Source organism: Oncorhynchus nerka, linkage group LG2 (assembly GCF_034236695.1).
Source record: "Oncorhynchus nerka isolate Pitt River linkage group LG2, Oner_Uvic_2.0, whole genome shotgun sequence".
In the NCBI taxonomy this organism is placed as follows: domain Eukaryota; kingdom Metazoa; phylum Chordata; class Actinopteri; order Salmoniformes; family Salmonidae; genus Oncorhynchus; species Oncorhynchus nerka.
In genome coordinates this window covers 29,229,372-29,249,080 of record NC_088397.1, presented here as the reverse complement: position 1 = coordinate 29,249,080, position 19,709 = coordinate 29,229,372, and the positions used below count along the sequence as shown (strand labels likewise).

The following is a 19,709-nucleotide window of genomic DNA, read 5'->3' as shown; positions in this document are numbered from 1 at the left end:
TATCCCCTCCATTCTCCTCCCTCAAAACCATCCATTCTCCTCCCTATATCCCCTCCATGGTATCCTCCTCCCCCATCCCCTACATTCTCCTCCCCCTATCCCCTCCATTCACCTCCCCTATCCCCTCCATTCTCCTCCCCCTCTCTTCCCCATATCCCCTACATTATCTTCCCTCTATCCCCTCCATGGTCTACTCTTCCCTCTATCCCCTCCATGGTCTTCTCCTCCCTCTATCCCCTCCATGGTCTTCTCTCTCTATCCCCTCCATTCTCCTCCCTCTATCCCCTCCATGGTCTACTCCCCATATCCCCTCCATGGTCTTCTCCCCATATCCCCTACATTCTCCTCCCTCTATCCCCTCCATGGTCTTCTCCTCCCCCTATCTAGCCCCTCCATGGTCTTCTCCCTCTATCCCCTCCATTCTCCTCCCTCTATCCCCTCCATTCTCCTCCCTCTATACCCTCCATTCTCCTCCCTCTATCCCCTCCATGGTCTTCTCCTCCCCCTATCCCCTCCATTCTCATCCCCCTCTCCTCCCTCTATCCCCTCCATTCGCATCCCTCTATCCCCTCCATAGTCTTCTCCTCCCTCTATCCCCTCCATGGTTTTCTCCTCCCCCCTACCCCTCCATGGTCTTCTCCTCCCCCTATCCCCTCCATTCTCCTCCCCTCTCCTCCCTCTATCCCCTCCAGTCTCCTCCCTCTATCCCCTCCATGGTCTTCTCCTCCCCTATCCCCTCCATGGTCTTCTCCTCCCCTATCCCCACCCCCTCTCCTCCCCCTATCCCCTCCATTCCCCCCCTCCCTCTATCCCCTCCATGGTCTTCTCTTCCCTCTATCCCCTCCATGGTCTTCTCCTCCCTCTATCCCCTCCATGGTCTTCTCCTCCCCTCCCCTATCCCCTCCATGGTCCTCTCCTCCCTCTATCCCTCCCCTCCATGGTCTTCTCCTCCCCTATCCCTCCATTCTCTTCCCTCTATCCCCTCCATGGTCTTCTCCTCCCTCTATCCCCTCCATGGTCTTCTCCTCCTCTCTCCTCCCCTCCATGGTCTTCTCCTCCCTCTATCCCCTCCATGGTCTTCTCCTCCCTCTATCCCCTCCATGGTCTTCTCCTCCCCCTATCCCATCCATGGTCTTCTCCTCCCTCTATCCCCTCCATGGTCTTCTCCTCCCTCTATCCCCTCCATGGTCTTCTCCTCCCTCTATCCCCTCCATGGTCTTCTCCTCTCTCTATCCCCTCCATGGTCTTCTCCTCTCTCTATCCCCTCCATGGTCTTCTCCTCCCTCTATCCCCTCCATGGTCTTCTCCTCCCCCTATCCCGTCCATTCTCCTCCCTCTATCCCCTCCATGGTCTTCTCCTCTCTCTATCCCCTCCATGGTCTTCTCCTCCTTCTGTCCAGGCCAATGTTGTCTGCCACATCCCCCTCTCATAATGAGCAGTTGCAAACACATCAGTAGTACTTCAAACTAACATGGGCTCAGTCAGAGCAGACATGAGCCATTAGCACAGCTACAGAGAGCCAAAATAGGCAGCAGCATGCACTAGACTAAGCTAAAGAAAGCACCTCGCAATGCCTGCTGGGAAAACCTGGAACGCTGGCAGAACCCACATCAGTCTTTAAAGCCCCCTTTAAACTGTTTAAAGCTTTGATTATCAATGCCATATGATCGGTTTCGTATTTGTGGTGGTGGATGGCGTTTGTTGTTGCGAGTCATATGAATGAGCCTTTTCGGAAATGATGTTTACTGAATTGTTAATGAGCTAGGGGCCTGTCATGCCCGTGTGTTATAAAGCACTCTGACATTCACAGCAGTTCTCTGTAAACACAATTTCAAAGACTTAAGACCTCTCTCTCTCCTCTCTCCCTTTCTCTCCCCTCTCTCCTTCTCTCTCTCTCTATCTCCCTCTCTCTCTCTCCCTTTCTCTCCCCTCTCTCCTTCTCTCTCTCTATCTCCCTCTCCCTGTTTCGCTCTCACTCGATAGTTGCCCTGAAGACCCAGGCTTGCAAGGGGTTGAAGGCCAACGGTGGTAACCATGACAGCAGCGAGACAACGGGATTGGTGGACGGCTGGATGCCCGAGGGTGAACTCCTATTGCAGGTTGGTGGCCAGGCTCCAGGTGCAGGGCACAAACACACGACGAGCAGTGTGACACCACAGCTGGCGTCTGCACTACATTCTGGGCACTGAAACTGTGTCTGAATATGTTTCAAATCATTGCATCAGAATGTTCTATATGGCCACTCATTGTGTCAAGGAGTACTACGAGCTGTCTTTCCACACACACACACACATACACACACATCTATACCCACTACCTGCAGCCCAGGCACAACTGGTCTACTCCTCTCTCCTCCAAACTGACCAGTAGACATAAGAAGACTACTCACTCTGTGAAGCTCATCTCACCTAGCGTGTCTCGCTTCAGATCAGGCCTGGTTTTTATAGAGCACGCTGCCTGCCTGCCTGCCTGCCTGCCAGAGGGCATCGCTACATGTCTTAGCATTTCCCCAAACTTGCTGGGCTTCTGTTCTGTCCCTTAAGCATGCCAAGAGCTTGGAGAGAGAGCGAGAGAGAGAGAGAGCCTGGAGAGAGAGAGCCTGGCGAGAGAGAGCCTGGCGAGAGATAGAGAGAGAGAGAGAGCTGTCTGGCTGAAGCGTAGCTCAGTTAAGTGAGCAGTGCTTCGATAGAAAGCTTTCCCGGGCAGGCACAGTAAGAGCCTTGACAGAGAGGCAGGTGAGACAGGAGACTGCAGGGCTCTCACACACAGCAGGCACAACACGGCAGACATGGAAAGTCTGTCTTGTAGCGGGAGCGCACCACATGGGGACAAGTATAGATGTATGTAATCATAGTGTTGTAATTCTATTTCTATGGGGGAAAGTTAAGTACTGCTGGTTTTCACAAACAGACGCCATGTCTTGCTGCATTTAGAGATTGTCAGAGAGAGAGAGAGAGAGAGAGAGACCACCCACAGGATGAGAGATTCCTTTCGCTAACATGCTGACCACTCTCCTGGATGGTTATTGGCAGATTGGGCTCTTTCCTTAACAGGATCTCAGCCTAGAACAAAAAGGTTGTACCAGGCCTGCTGAGACCAGCTGATTAGTTTGGACTCATTTAGAGTAGCTACAAAAGTTACATGGGAAAACATTCAATGCCCATGCCGTAGCCTAGTCTGGTGCCATCATTCATCCCCCCCAGTTCTTAAAGAGACAATGCTCTGTTTGGCCCTGCACTTAAAGGGACAGTGCTCTATTCTGCCCTGATCTTTGGGACTGTATCAACAGTTAACTACTGAGACGAATACATGTCTTTTTTTGAGTGGAATTGTCCTTTAAAAGGGACAGTGCTCTATATTCTGCCCTGCTCTGTGCTGGATGTTCAGTCAGGGGAGATGTGATCTGCTTCATCTACAGCCCCCACTGTTGTGCCATCATGCAGAATCCCACCGTGCCAGAACAGTCAACACAGAATCTCTTAAGACAGGCTGAGCTACAGAGGGAGGGAGGTGCATGGAGGAGGGTTAGGAAATGAGGGAAATTGTGTATTTGAGAGAGAAAGAATAGTAAATGGAGAGAGAGGGGGAAAGAGAGAGAGAGAGAGAGTGAGAGAGATGCTAAACGAAGGCGAGGTCCTTATTCATGACATTGCTGTTGAGAGGGCCGGAAAGAGAAGGGAGGAGATGGGGGAAGCAGAGGAGAGGAGAGGGGGTCGGAGGAGAGGAGATGGGGGAGCGGTGGAGAGGAGATGGGGGAAGCAGAGGAGAGGAGAGGGGGTCGGAGGAGAGGAGATGGGGGAGCGGTGGAGAGGAGATGGGGAAGCAGAGGAGAGGGGGTCGGAGGAGAGGGGGTCGGAGGAGAGGAGATGGGGGAGCGGTGGAGAGGAGATGGGGGAAGCAGAGGAGAGGGGGTCGGAGGAGAGGAGATGGGGAAGCAGAGGAGATGGGGGAAGCAGAGGAGATGGGGGAAGCAGAGGAGATGGGGGAAGCAGAGGAGAGGGGGTCGGAGGAGAGGAGAGGCTATTTCTGACCAGGGCTGGCTGTCTTGCTATGTTCCATTTCAGACACTTGGCCATGAATTATAGAGTGACTGTGAGGACATCCATTATTGAAAAGGGCAGTAAAATGAGAGCAGAAAGGTGTTATTTGATATTCTCCATATAGCCTAATGTACTTTACCATTTTTAGTCCACGTCATTCAGGTTACCTTTTCAGTGGATCAAAATATAATTCCATAAGCATTTGAAGTTCACTAAAGGCATGGGAGACGTGAATGCATGAATCAATTTCTGTACATACCAAAAAGAAAACAACTGATTGTACAAAAAAGGAATAAACCCTTGTTTGTTCCCTGTGGCCTGCCAGTCTGTTCCAGTGTATGGCCTGACAGTCTGTTCCAGTGTATGGCCTGCCAGTCTGTTCCAGTGTTTGGCCTGACAGTCTGTTCCAGTGTATGGCCTGCCAGTCTGTTCCAGTGTTTGGCCTGCCAGTCTGTTCCAGTGTTTGGCCTGCCAGTCTGTTCCAGTGTTTGGCCTGCCAGTCTGTTCCAGTGTATGGCCTGACAGTCTGTTCCAGTGTTTGGCCTGCCAGTCTGTTCCAGTGTTTGGCCTGCCAGTCTGTTCCAGTGTATGGCCTGCCAGTCTGTTCCAGTGTATGGCCTGACAGTCTGTTCCAGTGTATGGCCTGACAGTCTGTTCCAGTGTTTGGCCTGCCAGTCTGTTCCAGTGTTTGGCCTGCCAGTCTGTTCCAGTGTATGGCCTGACAGTCTGTTCCAGTGTTTGGCCTGACAGTCTGTTCCAGTGTATGGCCTGACAGTCTGTTCCAGTGTTTGGCCTGACAGTCTGTTCCAGTGTATGGCCTGCCAGTCTGTTCCAGTGTATGGCCTGACAGTCTGTTCCAGTGTTTGGCCTGACAGTCTGTTCCAGTGTTTGGCCTGCCAGTCTGTTCCAGTGTTTGGCCTGCCAGTCTGTTCCAGTGTTTGGCCTGCCAGTCTGTTCCAGTGTTTGGCCTGCCAGTCTGTTCCAGTGTATGGCCTGACAGTCTGTTCCAGTGTTTGGCCTGCCAGTCTGTTCCAGTGTTTGGCCTGCCAGTCTGTTCCAGTGTATGGCCTGCCAGTCTGTTCCAGTGTATGGCCTGACAGTCTGTTCCAGTGTATGGCCTGACAGTCTGTTCCAGTGTTTGGCCTGCCAGTCTGTTCCAGTGTATGGCCTGACAGTCTGTTCCAGTGTTTGGCCTGCCAGTCTGTTCCAGTGTTTGGCCTGCCAGTCTGTTCCAGTGTATGGCCTGACAGTCTGTTCCAGTGTTTGGCCTGCCAGTCTGTTCCAATGTTTGGCCTTCCAGTCTGTTCCAGTGTCTGGCCTGCCAGTCTGTTCCAGTGTTTGGCCTTCCAGTCTGTTCCAGTGTTTGGCTTGTCAGTCTGTTCCAGTGTTTGGCTTGTCAGTCTGTTCCAGTGTTTGGCTTGTCAGTCTGTTCCAGTGTTTGGCCTTCCAGTCTGTTCCAGTGTTTGGCTTGTCAGTCTGTTCCAGTGTTTGGCTTGCCAGTCTGTTCCAGTGTTTGGCCTGCCAGTCTGTTCCAGTGTTTGGCCTGGCAGTCTGTTCCAGTGTTTGGCCTTCCAGTCTGTTCCAGTGTTTGGCCTGCCAGTCTGTTCCAGTGTTTGGCCTGCCAGTCTGTTCCAGTGTTTGGCCTGCCAGTCTGTTCCAATGTTTGGCCTGCCAGTCTGTGCCAGTGTTTGGCCTGCCAGTCTGTTCCAGTGTTTGGCCTGCCAGTCTGTTCCAGTGTATGGCCTGCCAGTCTGTTCCAGTGTATGGCCTGACAGTCTGTTCCAGTGTATGGCCTGACAGTCTGTTCCAGTGTTTGGCCTGCCAGTCTGTTCCAGTGTTTGGCCTGCCAGTCTGTTCCAGTGTATGGCCTGACAGTCTGTTCCAGTGTTTGGCCTGCCAGTCTGTTCCAGTGTTTGGCCTGCCAGTCTGTTCCAGTGTATGGCCTGACAGTCTGTTCCAGTGTTTGGCCTGCCAGTCTGTTCCAATGTTTGGCCTTCCAGTCTGTTCCAGTGTCTGGCCTGCCAGTCTGTTCCAGTGTTTGGCCTTCCAGTCTGTTCCAGTGTTTGGCTTGTCAGTCTGTTCCAGTGTTTGGCTTGTCAGTCTGTTCCAGTGTTTGGCTTGTCAGTCTGTTCCAGTGTTTGGCCTTCCAGTCTGTTCCAGTGTTTGGCTTGTCAGTCTGTTCCAGTGTTTGGCTTGCCAGTCTGTTCCAGTGTTTGGCCTGCCAGTCTGTTCCAGTGTTTGGCCTGGCAGTCTGTTCCAGTGTTTGGCCTTCCAGTCTGTTCCAGTGTTTGGCCTGCCAGTCTGTTCCAGTGTTTGGCCTGCCAGTCTGTTCCAGTGTTTGGCCTGCCAGTCTGTTCCAATGTTTGGCCTGCCAGTCTGTGCCAGTGTTTGGCCTGCCAGTCTGTTCCAGTGTTTGGCCTGCCAATCTGTGCCAGTGTTTGGCCTGCCAGTCTGTGCCAGTGTTTGGCCTGCCAGTCTGTGCCAGTGTTTGGCCTGCCAGTCTGTGCCAGTGTTTGGCCTACCAGTCTGTTCCAGTGTTTGGCCTATCAGTCTGTGCCAGTGTTTGGCCTGCCAGTCTGTTCCACTGTTTGGCTTGCCAGTCTGTGCCAGTGTTTGGCCTGCCAGTCTGTTCCAGTGTTTGGCCTGCCAGTATGTGCCAGTGTTGGGCTTGCCAGTCTGTTCCAGTGTTTGGCCTGCCAGTCTGTTCCACTGTTTGGCTTGCCAGTCTGTGCCAGTGTTTGGCCTGCCAGTCTGTTCCAGTGTTTGGCCTGCCCATCTGTGCCAGTGTTTGGCCTGCCAGTCAGTGCCAGTGTTTGGTCTGCCAGTCTGTGCCAGTGTTTGGCCTGCTAGTCTGTTCCACTGTTTGGCTTGCCAGTCTGTGCCAGTGTTTGGCCTGCCAGTCTGTTCCAGTGTTTGGCCTGCCAGTCTGTTCCAGTGTATGGCCTGCCAGTCTGTTCCAGTGTATGGCCTGCCAGTCTGTTCCAGTGTTTGGCCTGACAGTCTGTTCCAGTGTTTGGCCTGACAGTCTGTTCCAGTGTATGGCCTGCCAGTCTGTTCCAGTGTATGGCCTGACAGTCTGTTCCAGTGTTTGGCCTGACAGTCTGTTCCAGTGTTTGGCCTGCCAGTCTGTTCCAGTGTTTGGCCTGCCAGTCTGTTCCAGTGTTTGGCCTGCCAGTCTGTTCCAGTGTTTGGCCTGCCAGTCTGTTCCAGTGTATGGCCTGCCAGTCTGTTCCAGTGTTTGGCCTGACAGTCTGTTCCAGTGTATGGCCTGCCAGTCTGTTCCAGTGTATGGCCTGCCAGTCTGTTCCAGTGTTTGGCCTGACAGTCTGTTCCAGTGTTTGGCCTGCCAGTCTGTTCCAGTGTCTGTTCCAGTCTGTTCCAGTGTTTGGCCTGCCAGTCTGTTCCAGTGTATGGCCTGCCAGTCTGTTCCAGTGTATGGCCTGCCAGTCTGTTCCAGTGTATGGCCTGACAGTCTGTTCCAGTGTATGGCCTGACAGTCTGTTCCAGTGTTTGGCCTGCCAGTCTGTTCCAGTGTTTGGCCTGCCAGTCTGTTCCAGTGTATGGCCTGACAGTCTGTTCCAGTGTTTGGCCTGCCAGTCTGTTCCAGTGTTTGGCCTGCCAGTCTGTTCCAGTGTATGGCCTGACAGTCTGTTCCAGTGTTTGGCCTGCCAGTCTGTTCCAATGTTTGGCCTTCCAGTCTGTTCAGTGTTCCAGTGTTCCAGTGTTTGGCCTGCCAGTCTGTTCCAGTGTTTGGCCTTCCAGTCTGTTCCAGTGTTTGGCTTGTCAGTTTGCCTGCCAGTCTGTTCCAGTGTTTGCTTGCAGTCTGTTCCAGTGTCTGTGCCAGTCTGTTCCAGTGTTTGGCCTGCCAGTCTGTTCCAGTGTTTGGCCTGTTTGGCCTGCCAGTTCCAATGTTTGGCCTGCCAGTTCCAGTGTTTGGCCTGCCAGTCTGTTCCTTGCCAGTCTGTTCCAGTGTATGGCCTGCCAGTCTGTTCCAGTGTTGGCCTGACAGTCTGTTTTGGCCTGACAGTCTGTTCCAGTGTTTGGCCTGCCAGTCTGTTCCAGTGTTTGGCCTGCCAGTCTGTTCCAGTGTATCAGTCTGTTCCAGTGTTTGGCCTGCCAGTCTGTTCCAGTGTTTGGCCTGCCAGTCTGTTCCCTTCCAGTTCCAGTGTTTTCCAGTCTGTTCCAATGTTTGGCCTTCCAGTCTGTTCCAGTGTCTGGCCTGCCAGTCTGTTCCAGTGTTTGGCCTTCCAGTCTGTTCCAGTGTTTGGCTTGTCAGTCTGTTCCAGTGTTTGGCTTGTCAGTCTGTTCCAGTGTTTGGCTTGTCAGTCTGTTCCAGTGTTTGGCCTTCCAGTCTGTTCCAGTGTTTGGCTTGTCAGTCTGTTCCAGTGTTTGGCTTGCCAGTCTGTTCCAGTGTTTGGCCTGCCAGTCTGTTCCAGTGTTTGGCCTGGCAGTCTGTTCCAGTGTTTGGCCTTCCAGTCTGTTCCAGTGTTTGGCCTGCCAGTCTGTTCCAGTGTTTGGCCTGCCAGTCTGTTCCAGTGTTTGGCCTGCCAGTCTGTTCCAATGTTTGGCCTGCCAGTCTGTGCCAGTGTTTGGCCTGCCAGTCTGTTCCAGTGTTTGGCCTGCCAATCTGTGCCAGTGTTTGGCCTGCCAGTCTGTGCCAGTGTTTGCCTGCCAGTCTGTGCCAGTGTTTGGCCTGTGTGCCAGTGTTTGGCCTACCAGTCTGTTCCAGTGTTTGGCCTATCAGTCTGTGCCAGTGTTTGGCCTGCCAGTCTGTTCCACTGTTTGGCTTGCCAGTCTGTGCCAGTGTTTGGCCTGCCAGTCTGTTCCAGTGTTTGGCCTGCCAGTATGTGCCAGTGTTGGGCTTGCCAGTCTGTTCCAGTGTTTGGCCTGCCAGTCTGTTCCACTGTTTGGCTTGCCAGTCTGTGCCAGTGTTTGGCCTGCCAGTCTGTTCCAGTGTTTGGCCTGCCCATCTGTGCCAGTGTTTGGCCTGCCAGTCAGTGCCAGTGTTTGGTCTGCCAGTCTGTGCCAGTGTTTGGCCTGCTAGTCTGTTCCACTGTTTGGCTTGCCAGTCTGTGCCAGTGTTTGGCCTGCCAGTCTGTTCCAGTGTTTGGCCTGCCAGTCTGTTCCAGTGTATGGCCTGCCAGTCTGTTCCAGTGTATGGCCTGCCAGTCTGTTCCAGTGTTTGGCCTGACAGTCTGTTCCAGTGTTTGGCCTGACAGTCTGTTCCAGTGTATGGCCTGCCAGTCTGTTCCAGTGTATGGCCTGACAGTCTGTTCCAGTGTTTGGCCTGACAGTCTGTTCCAGTGTTTGGCCTGCCAGTCTGTTCCAGTGTTTGGCCTGCCAGTCTGTTCCAGTGTTTGGCCTGCCAGTCTGTTCCAGTGTTTGGCCTGCCAGTCTGTTCCAGTGTATGGCCTGCCAGTCTGTTCCAGTGTTTGGCCTGACAGTCTGTTCCAGTGTATGGCCTGCCAGTCTGTTCCAGTGTATGGCCTGCCAGTCTGTTCCAGTGTTTGGCCTGACAGTCTGTTCCAGTGTTTGGCCTGCCAGTCTGTTCCAGTGTTTGGCCTGCCAGTCTGTTCCAGTGTTTGGCCTGCCAGTCTGTTCCAGTGTTTGGCCTGCCAGTCTGTTCCAGTGTATGGCCTGCCAGTCTGTTCCAGTGTTTGGCCTGACAGTCTGTTCCAGTGTTTGGCCTGACAGTCTGTTCCAGTGTATGGCCTGACAGTCTGTTCCAGTGTTTGGCCTGCCAGTCTGTTCCAGTGTATGGCCTGACAGTCTGTTCCAGTGTTTGGCCTGACAGTCTGTTCCAGTGTTTGGCCTGCCAGTCTGTTCCAGTGTTTGGCCTGCCAGTCTGTTCCAGTGTATGGCCTGACAGTCTGTTCCAGTGTTTGGCCTGCCAGTCTGTTCCAGTGTTTGGCCTGCCAGTCTGTGCCAGTGTTTGGCTTACCAGTCTGTTCCAGTGTTTGGCCTGCCAGTCTGTTCCAATGTTTGGCCTGCCAGTCTGTGCCAGTGTTTGGCCTGCCAGTCTGTTCCAGTGTTTGGCCTGCCAATCTGTGCCAGTGTTTGGCCTACCAGTCTGTGCCAGTGTTTGGCCTGCCAGTCTGTGCCAGTGTTTGGCCTGCCAGTCTGTGCCAGTGTTTGGCCTACCAGTCTGTTCCAGTGTTTGGCCTGCCAGTCTGTGCCAGTGTTTGGCCTGCCAGTCTGTTCCACTGTTTGGCTTGCCAGTCTGTGCCAGTGTTTGGCCTGCCAGTCTGTTCCAGTGTTTGGCCTGCCAGTGTGTGCCAGTGTTGGGCTTGCCAGTCTGTTCCAGTGTTTGGCCTGCCAGTCTGTTCCACTGTTTGGCTTGCCAGTCTGTGCCAGTGTTTGGCCTGCCAGTCTGTTCCAGTGTTTGGCCTGCCCATCTGTGCCAGTGTTTGGCCTGCCAGTCAGTGCCAGTGTTTGGTCTGACAGTCTGTTCCAGTGTTTGGCCTGACAGTCTGTTCCAGTGTATGGCCTGCCAGTCTGTTCCAGTGTATGGCCTGACAGTCTGTTCCAGTGTTTGGCCTGACAGTCTGTTCCAGTGTTTGGCCTGCCAGTCTGTTCCAGTGTTTGGCCTCCCAGTCTGTTCCAGTGTTTGGCCTGCCAGTCTGTTCCAGTGTTTGGCCTGCCAGGCTGTTCCAATGTATGGCCTGACAGTCTGTTCCAGTGTTTGGCCTGCCAGTCTGTTCCAGTGTTTGGCCTGCCAGTCTGTTCCAGTGTATGGCCTGACAGTCTGTTCCAGTGTATGGCCTGACAGTCTGTTCCAGTGTTTGGCCTGCCAGTCTGTTCCAGTGTTTGGCCTGCCAGTCTGTTCCAGTGTATGGCCTGACAGTCTGTTCCAGTGTTTGGCCTGACAGTCTGTTCCAGTGTATGGCCTGCCAATCTGTGCCAGTGTTTGGCCTGCCAGTCTGTGCCAGTGTTTGGCCTGCCAGTCTGTGCCAGTGTTTGGCCTGCCAGTCTGTGCCAGTGTTTGGCCTACCAGTCTGTTCCAGTGTTTGGCCTATCAGTCTGTGCCAGTGTTTGGCCTGCCAGTCTGTTCCACTGTTTGGCTTGCCAGTCTGTGCCAGTGTTTGGCCTGCCAGTCTGTTCCAGTGTTTGGCCTGCCAGTATGTGCCAGTGTTGGGCTTGCCAGTCTGTTCCAGTGTTTGGCCTGCCAGTCTGTTCCACTGTTTGGCTTGCCAGTCTGTGCCAGTGTTTGGCCTGCCAGTCTGTTCCAGTGTTTGGCCTGCCCATCTGTGCCAGTGTTTGGCCTGCCAGTCAGTGCCAGTGTTTGGTCTGCCAGTCTGTGCCAGTGTTTGGCCTGCTAGTCTGTTCCACTGTTTGGCTTGCCAGTCTGTGCCAGTGTTTGGCCTGCCAGTCTGTTCCAGTGTTTGGCCTGCCAGTCTGTTCCAGTGTATGGCCTGCCAGTCTGTTCCAGTGTATGGCCTGCCAGTCTGTTCCAGTGTTTGGCCTGACAGTCTGTTCCAGTGTTTGGCCTGACAGTCTGTTCCAGTGTTTGGCCTGCCAGTCTGTTCCAGTGTATGGCCTGACAGTCTGTTCCAGTGTTTGGCCTGACAGTCTGTTCCAGTGTTTGGCCTGCCAGTCTGTTCCAGTGTTTGGCCTGCCAGTCTGTTCCAGTGTTTGGCCTGCCAGTCTGTTCCAGTGTTTGGCCTGCCAGTCTGTTCCAGTGTATGGCCTGCCAGTCTGTTCCAGTGTTTGGCCTGACAGTCTGTTCCAGTGTATGGCCTGCCAGTCTGTTCCAGTGTATGGCCTGCCAGTCTGTTCCAGTGTTTGGCCTGACAGTCTGTTCCAGTGTTTGGCCTGCCAGTCTGTTCCAGTGTTTGGCCTGCCAGTCTGTTCCAGTGTTTGGCCTGCCAGTCTGTTCCAGTGTTTGGCCTGCCAGTCTGTTCCAGTGTATGGCCTGCCAGTCTGTTCCAGTGTTTGGCCTGACAGTCTGTTCCAGTGTTTGGCCTGACAGTCTGTTCCAGTGTATGGCCTGACAGTCTGTTCCAGTGTTTGGCCTGCCAGTCTGTTCCAGTGTATGGCCTGACAGTCTGTTCCAGTGTTTGGCCTGACAGTCTGTTCCAGTGTTTGGCCTGCCAGTCTGTTCCAGTGTTTGGCCTGCCAGTCTGTTCCAGTGTATGGCCTGACAGTCTGTTCCAGTGTTTGGCCTGCCAGTCTGTTCCAGTGTTTGGCCTGCCAGTCTGTGCCAGTGTTTGGCTTACCAGTCTGTTCCAGTGTTTGGCCTGCCAGTCTGTTCCAATGTTTGGCCTGCCAGTCTGTGCCAGTGTTTGGCCTGCCAGTCTGTTCCAGTGTTTGGCCTGCCAATCTGTGCCAGTGTTTGGCCTACCAGTCTGTGCCAGTGTTTGGCCTGCCAGTCTGTGCCAGTGTTTGGCCTGCCAGTCTGTGCCAGTGTTTGGCCTACCAGTCTGTTCCAGTGTTTGGCCTGCCAGTCTGTGCCAGTGTTTGGCCTGCCAGTCTGTTCCACTGTTTGGCTTGCCAGTCTGTGCCAGTGTTTGGCCTGCCAGTCTGTTCCAGTGTTTGGCCTGCCAGTGTGTGCCAGTGTTGGGCTTGCCAGTCTGTTCCAGTGTTTGGCCTGCCAGTCTGTTCCACTGTTTGGCTTGCCAGTCTGTGCCAGTGTTTGGCCTGCCAGTCTGTTCCAGTGTTTGGCCTGCCCATCTGTGCCAGTGTTTGGCCTGCCAGTCAGTGCCAGTGTTTGGTCTGACAGTCTGTTCCAGTGTTTGGCCTGACAGTCTGTTCCAGTGTATGGCCTGCCAGTCTGTTCCAGTGTATGGCCTGACAGTCTGTTCCAGTGTTTGGCCTGACAGTCTGTTCCAGTGTTTGGCCTGCCAGTCTGTTCCAGTGTTTGGCCTCCCAGTCTGTTCCAGTGTTTGGCCTGCCAGTCTGTTCCAGTGTTTGGCCTGCCAGGCTGTTCCAATGTATGGCCTGACAGTCTGTTCCAGTGTTTGGCCTGCCAGTCTGTTCCAGTGTTTGGCCTGCCAGTCTGTTCCAGTGTATGCCTGCCTGACAGTCTGTTCCAGTGTATGGCCTGACAGTCTGTTCCAGTGTTTGGCCTGCCAGTCTGTTCCAGTGTTTGGCCTGCCAGTCTGTTCCAGTGTATGGCCTGACAGTCTGTTCCAGTGTTTGGCCTGACAGTCTGTTCCAGTGTTTGGTTCCAGTGTTTGGCCTGACAGTCTGTTCCAGTGTTTGGCCTGCCAGTCTGTTCCAGTGTTTGGCCTGCCAGTCTGTTCCAGTGTCCAGTGTTTGGCCTGACAGTCTGTTCCAGTGTATGGCCTGACAGTCTGTTCCAGTGTTTGGCCTGCCAGTCTGTTCCAGTGTTTGGCCTGCCAGTCTGTTCCAGTGTTTGGCCTGCCAGTCTGTTCCAGTGTATGGCCTGCCAGTCTGTTCCAGTGTTTGGCCTGCCAGTCTGTTCCAGTGTTTGGCCTTCCAGTCTGTTCCAGTGTCTGGCCTGCCAGTCTGTTCCAGTGTTTGGCCTTCCAGTCTGTTCCAGTGTTTGGTTTGTCAGTCTGTTCCAGTGTTTGGCTTGTCAGTCTGTTCCAGTGTTTGGCTTGTCAGTCTGTTCCAGTGTTTGGCCTTCCAGTCTGTTCCAGTGTTTGGCTTGTCAGTCTGTTCCAGTGTTTGGCTTGCCAGTCTGTTCCAGTGTTTGGCCTGCCAGTCTGTTCCAGTGTTTTGCCTGGCAGTCTGTTCCAGTGTTTGGCCTTCCAGTCTGTTCCAGTGTTTGGCCTGCCAGTCTGTTCCAGTGTTTGGCCTGCCAGTCTGTGCCAGTGTTTGGCCTGGCAGTCTGTGCCAGTGTTGGGCTTGCCAGTCTGTTCCAGTGTTTGGCCTGCCAGTCTGTGCCAGTGTTTGGCTTACCAGTCTGTTCCAGTGTTTGGCCTGCCAGTCTGTTCCAATGTTTGGCCTGCCAGTCTGTTCCAATGTTTGGCCTGCCAGTCTGTGCCAGTGTTTGGCCTGCCAATCTGTGCCAGTGTTTGGCCTGCCAGTCTGTGCCAGTGTTTGGCCTGCCAGTCTGTGCCAGTGTTTGGCCTGCCAGTCTGTGCCAGTGTTTGGCCTACCAGTCTGTTCCAGTGTTTGGCCTGCCAGTCTGTGCCAGTGTTTGGCCTGCCAGTCTGTTCCACTGTTTGGCTTGCCAGTCTGTGCCAGTGTTTGGCCTGCCAGTCTGTTCCAGTGTTTGGCCTGCCAGTGTGTGCCAGTGTTGGGCTTGCGAGTCTGTTCCAGTGTTTGGCCTGCCAGTCTGTTCCACTGTTTGGCTTGCCAGTCTGTGCCAGTGTTTGGCCTGCCAGTCTGTTCCAGTGTTTGGCCTGCCCATCTGTGCCAGTGTTTGGCCTGCCAGTCAGTGCCAGTGTTTGGTCTGCCAGTCTGTGCGAGTGTTTGGCCTGCTAGTCTGTTCCACTGTTTGGCTTGCCAGTCTGTTCCAGTGTATGGCCTGACAGTCTGTTCCAGTGTTTGGCCTGCCAGTCTGTTCCAGTGTTTGGCCTCCCAGTCTGTTCCAGTGTTTGGCCTGCCAGTCTGTTCCAGTGTTTGGCCTGCCAGTCTGTTCCAGTGTTTGGCCTGCCAGTCTGTTCCAGTGTATGGCCTGACAGTCTGTTCCAGTGTTTGGCCTGCCAGTCTGTTCCAGTGTTTGGCCTGCCAGTCTGTTCCAGTGTATGGCCTGCCAGTCTGTTCCAGTGTATGGCCTGACAGTCTGTTCCAGTGTATGGCCTGACAGTCTGTTCCAGTGTTTGGCCTGCCAGTCTGTTCCAGTGTTTGGCCTGCCAGTCTGTTCCAGTGTATGGCCTGACAGTCTGTTCCAGTGTTTGGCCTGACAGTCTGTTCCAGTGTATGGCCTGACAGTCTGTTCCAGTGTTTGGCCTGACAGTCTGTTCCAGTGTATGGCCTGCCAGTCTGTTCCAGTGTTTGGCCTGCCAGTCTGTTCCAGTGTTTGGCCTGACAGTCTGTTCCAGTGTATGGCCTGACAGTCTGTTCCAGTGTTTGGCCTGACAGTCTGTTCCAGTGTATGGCCTGACAGTCTGTTCCAGTGTTTGGCCTGACAGTCTGTTCCAGTGTATGGCCTGCCAGTCTGTTCCAGTGTATGGCCTGACAGTCTGTTCCAGTGTTTGGCCTGACAGTCTGTTCCAGTGTTTGGCCTGCCAGTCTGTTCCAGTGTTTGGCCTGCCAGTCTGTTCCAGTGTTTGGCCTGCCAGTCTGTTCCAGTGTTTGGCCTGCCAGTCTGTTCCAGTGTATGGCCTGGCAGTCTGTTCCAGTGTTTGGCCTGCCAGTCTGTTCCAGTGTTTGGCCTGCCAGTCTGTTCCAGTGTATGGCCTGCCAGTCTGTTCCAGTGTTTGGCCTGACAGTCTGTTCCAGTGTTTGGCCTGCCAGTCTGTTCCAGTGTTTGGCCTGCCAGTCTGTTCCAGTGTTTGGCCTGCCAGTCTGTTCCAGTGTTTGGCCTGCCAGTCTGTTCCAGTGTATGGCCTGACAGTCTGTTCCAGTGTTTGGCCTGCCAGTCTGTTCCAGTGTTTGGCCTGCCAGTCTGTTCCAGTGTATGGCCTGACAGTCTGTTCCAGTGTATGGCCTGACAGTCTGTTCCAGTGTATGGCCTGACAGTCTGTTCCAGTGTTTGGCCTGACAGTCTGTTCCAGTGTTTGGCCTGCCAGTCTGTTCCAGTGTATGGCCTGACAGTCTGTTCCAGTGTTTGGCCTGCCAGTCTGTTCCAGTGTTTGGCCTGTCAGTCTGTTCCAGTGTTTGGCCTGCCAGTCTGTTCCAGTGTATGGCCTGACAGTCTGTTCCAGTGTTTGGCCTGCCAGTCTGTTCCAGTGTATGGCCTGACAGTCTGTTCCAGTGTTTGGCCTGACAGTCTGTTCCAGTGTTTGGCCTGCCAGTCTGTTCCAGTGTTTGGCCTGCCAGTCTGTTCCAGTGTTTGGCCTGCCAGTCTGTTCCAGTGTTTGGCCTGCCAGTCTGTGCCAGTGTTTGGCCTGGCAGTCTGTGCCAGTGTTGGGCTTGCCAGTCTGTTCCAGTGTTTGGCCTGCCAGTCTGTGCCAGTGTTTGGCTTACCAGTCTGTTCCAGTGTTTGGCCTGCCAGTCTGTTCCAATGTTTGGCCTGCCAGTCTGTTCCAATGTTTGGCCTGCCAGTCTGTGCCAGTGTTTGGCCTGCCAATCTGTGCCAGTGTTTGGCCTGCCAGTCTGTGCCAGTGTTTGGCCTGCCAGTCTGTGCCAGTGTTTGGCCTGCCAGTCTGTGCCAGTGTTTGGCCTACCAGTCTGTTCCAGTGTTTGGCCTGCCAGTCTGTGCCAGTGTTTGGCCTGCCAGTCTGTTCCACTGTTTGGCTTGCCAGTCTGTGCCAGTGTTTGGCCTGCCAGTCTGTGCCAGTGTTGGGCTTGCCAGTCTGTTCCAGTGTTTGGCCTGCCAGTCTGTTCCACTGTTTGGCTTGCCAGTCTGTGCCAGTGTTTGGCCTGCCAGTCTGTTCCAGTGTTTGGCCTGCCCATCTGTGCCAGTGTTTGGCCTGCCAGTCAGTGCCAGTGTTTGGTCTGCCAGTCTGTGCCAGTGTTTGGCCTGCTAGTCTGTTCCACTGTTTGGCTTGCCAGTCTGTTCCAGTGTATGGCCTGCCAGTCTGTTCCAGTGTTTGGCCTGCCAGTCTGTTCCAGTGTTTGGCCTCCCAGTCTGTTCCAGTGTTTGGCCTGCCAGTCTGTTCCAGTGTTTGGCCTGCCAGTCTGTTCCAGTGTTTGGCCTGCCAGTCTGTTCCAGTGTATGGCCTGACAGTCTGTTCCAGTGTTTGGCCTGCCAGTCTGTTCCAGTGTTTGGCCTGCCAGTCTGTTCCAGTGTATGGCCTGCCAGTCTGTTCCAGTGTATGGCCTGACAGTCTGTTCCAGTGTTTGGCCTGACAGTCTGTTCCAGTGTTTGGCCTGCCAGTCTGTTCCAGTGTTTGGCCTGCCAGTCTGTTCCAGTGTTTGGCCTGACAGTCTGTTCCAGTGTTTGGCCTGTTCCAGTCTGTTCCTGTTCCAGTCTGTTCCAGTGTTTGGCCTGCCAGTCTGTTCCAGTGTATGGCCTGCCAGTCTGTTCCAGTGTTTGGCCTGCCAGTCTGTTCCAGTGTTTGGCCTGCCAGTCTGTTCCAGTGTTTGGCCTGACAGTCTGTTCCAGTGTTTGGCCTGCCAGTCTGTTCTGTTCCAGTGTTTTGGCAGTCTGTTCCTGGCCTGCCAGTCTGTTCCAGTCTGACAGTTCCAGTGTTTGGCCTGCCAGTCTGTTCCAGTGTTTGGCCTGCCAGTCTGTTCCAGTGTTTGGCAGTCTGTTCCAGTGTTTGGCCTGCCAGTCTGTCTGTTCCAGTGTTTGGCCTGACAGTCTGTTTTCCAGTGTCCAGTGTTTGGCCTGCCAGTCTGTTCCAGTGTATGGCCTGCCAGTCTGTTCCAGTGTATGGCCTGACAGTCTGTTCCAGTGTATGGCCTGACAGTCTGTTCCAGTGTTTGGCCTGCCGTCTGTTCCAGTGTTTGGCCTGCCAGTCTGTTCCAGTGTATGGCCTGACAGTCTGTTCCAGTGTTTGGCCTGACAGTCTGTTCCAGTGTATGGCCTGACAATCTGTTCCAGTGTTTGGCCTGACAGTCTGTTCCAGTGTATGGCCTGCCAGTCTGTTCAGTGTTTTGTTCCAGTGTTTGGCCTGCCAGTCTGTTCCAGTGTTTGGCCTGCCAGTCTGTTCCAGTGTTTGGCCAGTCTGTTCCAGTGTTTGGCCTGACAGTCTGTTCCAGTGTTTGGCCTGCCAGTCTGTTCCAGTGTATGGCCTGACAGTCTGTTCCAGTGTTTGGCCTGACAGTCTGTTCCAGTGTATGGCCTGCCAGTCTGTTCCAGTGTATGGCCTGACAGTCTGTTCCAGTGTTTGGCCTGACAGTCTGTTCCAGTGTTTGGCCTGCCAGTCTGTTCCAGTGTTTGGCCTGCCAGTCTGTTCCAGTGTTTGGCCTGCCAGTCTGTTCCAGTGTTTGGCCTGCCAGTCTGTTCCAGTGTATGGCCTGGCAGTCTGTTCCAGTGTTTGGCCTGCCAGTCTGTTCCAGTGTTTGGCCTGCCAGTCTGTTCCAGTGTTATGGCCTGCCAGTCTGTTCCAGTGTTTGGCCTGCCAGTCTGTTCCAGTGTTTGGCCTGCCAGTCTGTTCCAGTGTTTGGCCTGCCAGTCTGTTCCAGTGTTTGGCCTGCCAGTCTGTTCCAGTCTGTTCCAGTGTTTGGCCTGCCAGTCTGTTCCAGTGTATGGCCTGACAGTCTGTTCCAGTCTGTTCCAGTGTTTGGCCTGCCAGTCTGTTCCAGTGTGTTTGGCCTGACAGTCTGTTCCAGTGTATGGCCTGACAGTCTGTTCCAGTGTATGGCCTGACAGTCTGTTCCAGTGTTTGGCCTGCCAGTCTGTTCCAGTGTTTGGCCTGCCAGTCTGTTCCAGTGTATGGCCTGACAGTCTGTTCCAGTGTTTGGCCTGCCAGTCTGTTCCAGTGTTTGGCCTGTCAGTCTGTTCCAGTGTTTGGCCTGCCAGTCTGTTCCAGTGTATGGCCTGACAGTCTGTTCCAGTGTTTGGCCTGCCAGTCTGTTTCAGTGTTTGGCCTTCCAGTCTGTTCCAGTGTCTGGCCTGCCAGTCTGTTCCAGTGTTTGGTTTGTTAGTCTGTGCCAGTGTTTGGCCTGGCAGTCTGTGCCAGTGTTGGGCTTGCCAGTCTGTTCCAGTGTATGGCCTGACAGTCTGTTCCAGTGTATGGCCTGACAGTCTGTTCCAGTGTTTGGCCTGACAGTCTGTTCCAGTGTATGGCCTGACAGTCTGTTCCAGTGTTTGGCCTGACAGTCTGTTCCAGTGTATGGCCTGCCAGTCTGTTCCAGTGTATGGCCTGACAGTCTGTTCCAGTGTTTGGCCTGACAGTCTGTTCCAGTGTTTGGCCTGACAGTCTGTTCCAGTGTTTGGCCTGCCAGTCTGTTCCAGTGTTTGGCCTGCCAGTCTGTTCCAGTGTTTGGCCTGCCAGTCTGTTCCAGTGTATGGCCTGGCAGTCTGTTCCAGTGTTTGGACTGCCAGTCTGTTCCAGTGTTTGGCCTGCCAGTCTGTTCCAGTGTATGGCCTGCCAGTCTGTTCCAGTGTTTGGCCTGACAGTCTGTTCCAGTGTTTGGCCTTCCAGTCTGTTCCAGTGTTTGGTTTGTTAGTCTGTGCCAGTGTTTGGCCTGGCAGTCTGTGCCAGTGTTGGGCTTGCCAGTCTGTTCCAGTGTATGGCCTGACAGTCTGTTCCAGTGTATGGCCTGACAGTCTGTTCCAGTGTATGGCCTGACAGTCTGTTCCAGTGTTTGGCCTGCCAGTCTGTTCCAGTGTTTGGCCTGCCAGTCTGTTCCAGTGTATGGCCTGACAGTCTGTTCCAGTGTTTGGCCTGCCAGTCTGTTCCAGTGTTTGGCCTGTCAGTCTGTTCCAGTGTTTGGCCTGCCAGTCTGTTCCAGTGTATGGCCTGACAGTCTGTTCCAGTGTTTGGCCTGCCAGTCTGTTCCAGTGTTTGGCCTTCCAGTCTGTTCCAGTGTCTGGCCTGCCAGTCTGTTCCAGTGTTTGGCCTTCCAGTCTGTTCCAGTGTTTGGTTTGTCAGTCTGTTCCAGTGTTTGGCTTGTCAGTCTGTTCCAGTGTTTGGCTTGTCAGTCTGTTCCAGTGTTTGGCCTTCCAGTCTGTTCCAGTGTTTGGCTTGTCAGTCTGTTCCAGT

At 54.0% G+C, this 19,709-nt stretch overlaps 1 protein-coding gene across 1 annotated transcript in view; it reads left to right on the top strand.

Moving 5' to 3' along the window:
* Positions 1–19,709, top strand: part of LOC115144638 (aryl hydrocarbon receptor-like) — a 90,450-nt gene that overhangs the window by 28,638 nt on the left and 42,103 nt on the right. Inside the window, 1 exon segment of the mRNA XM_065025713.1 lies at positions 1,985–2,100. Within this exon segment, the coding sequence (XP_064881785.1) occupies positions 1,985–2,100 (116 nt within the window).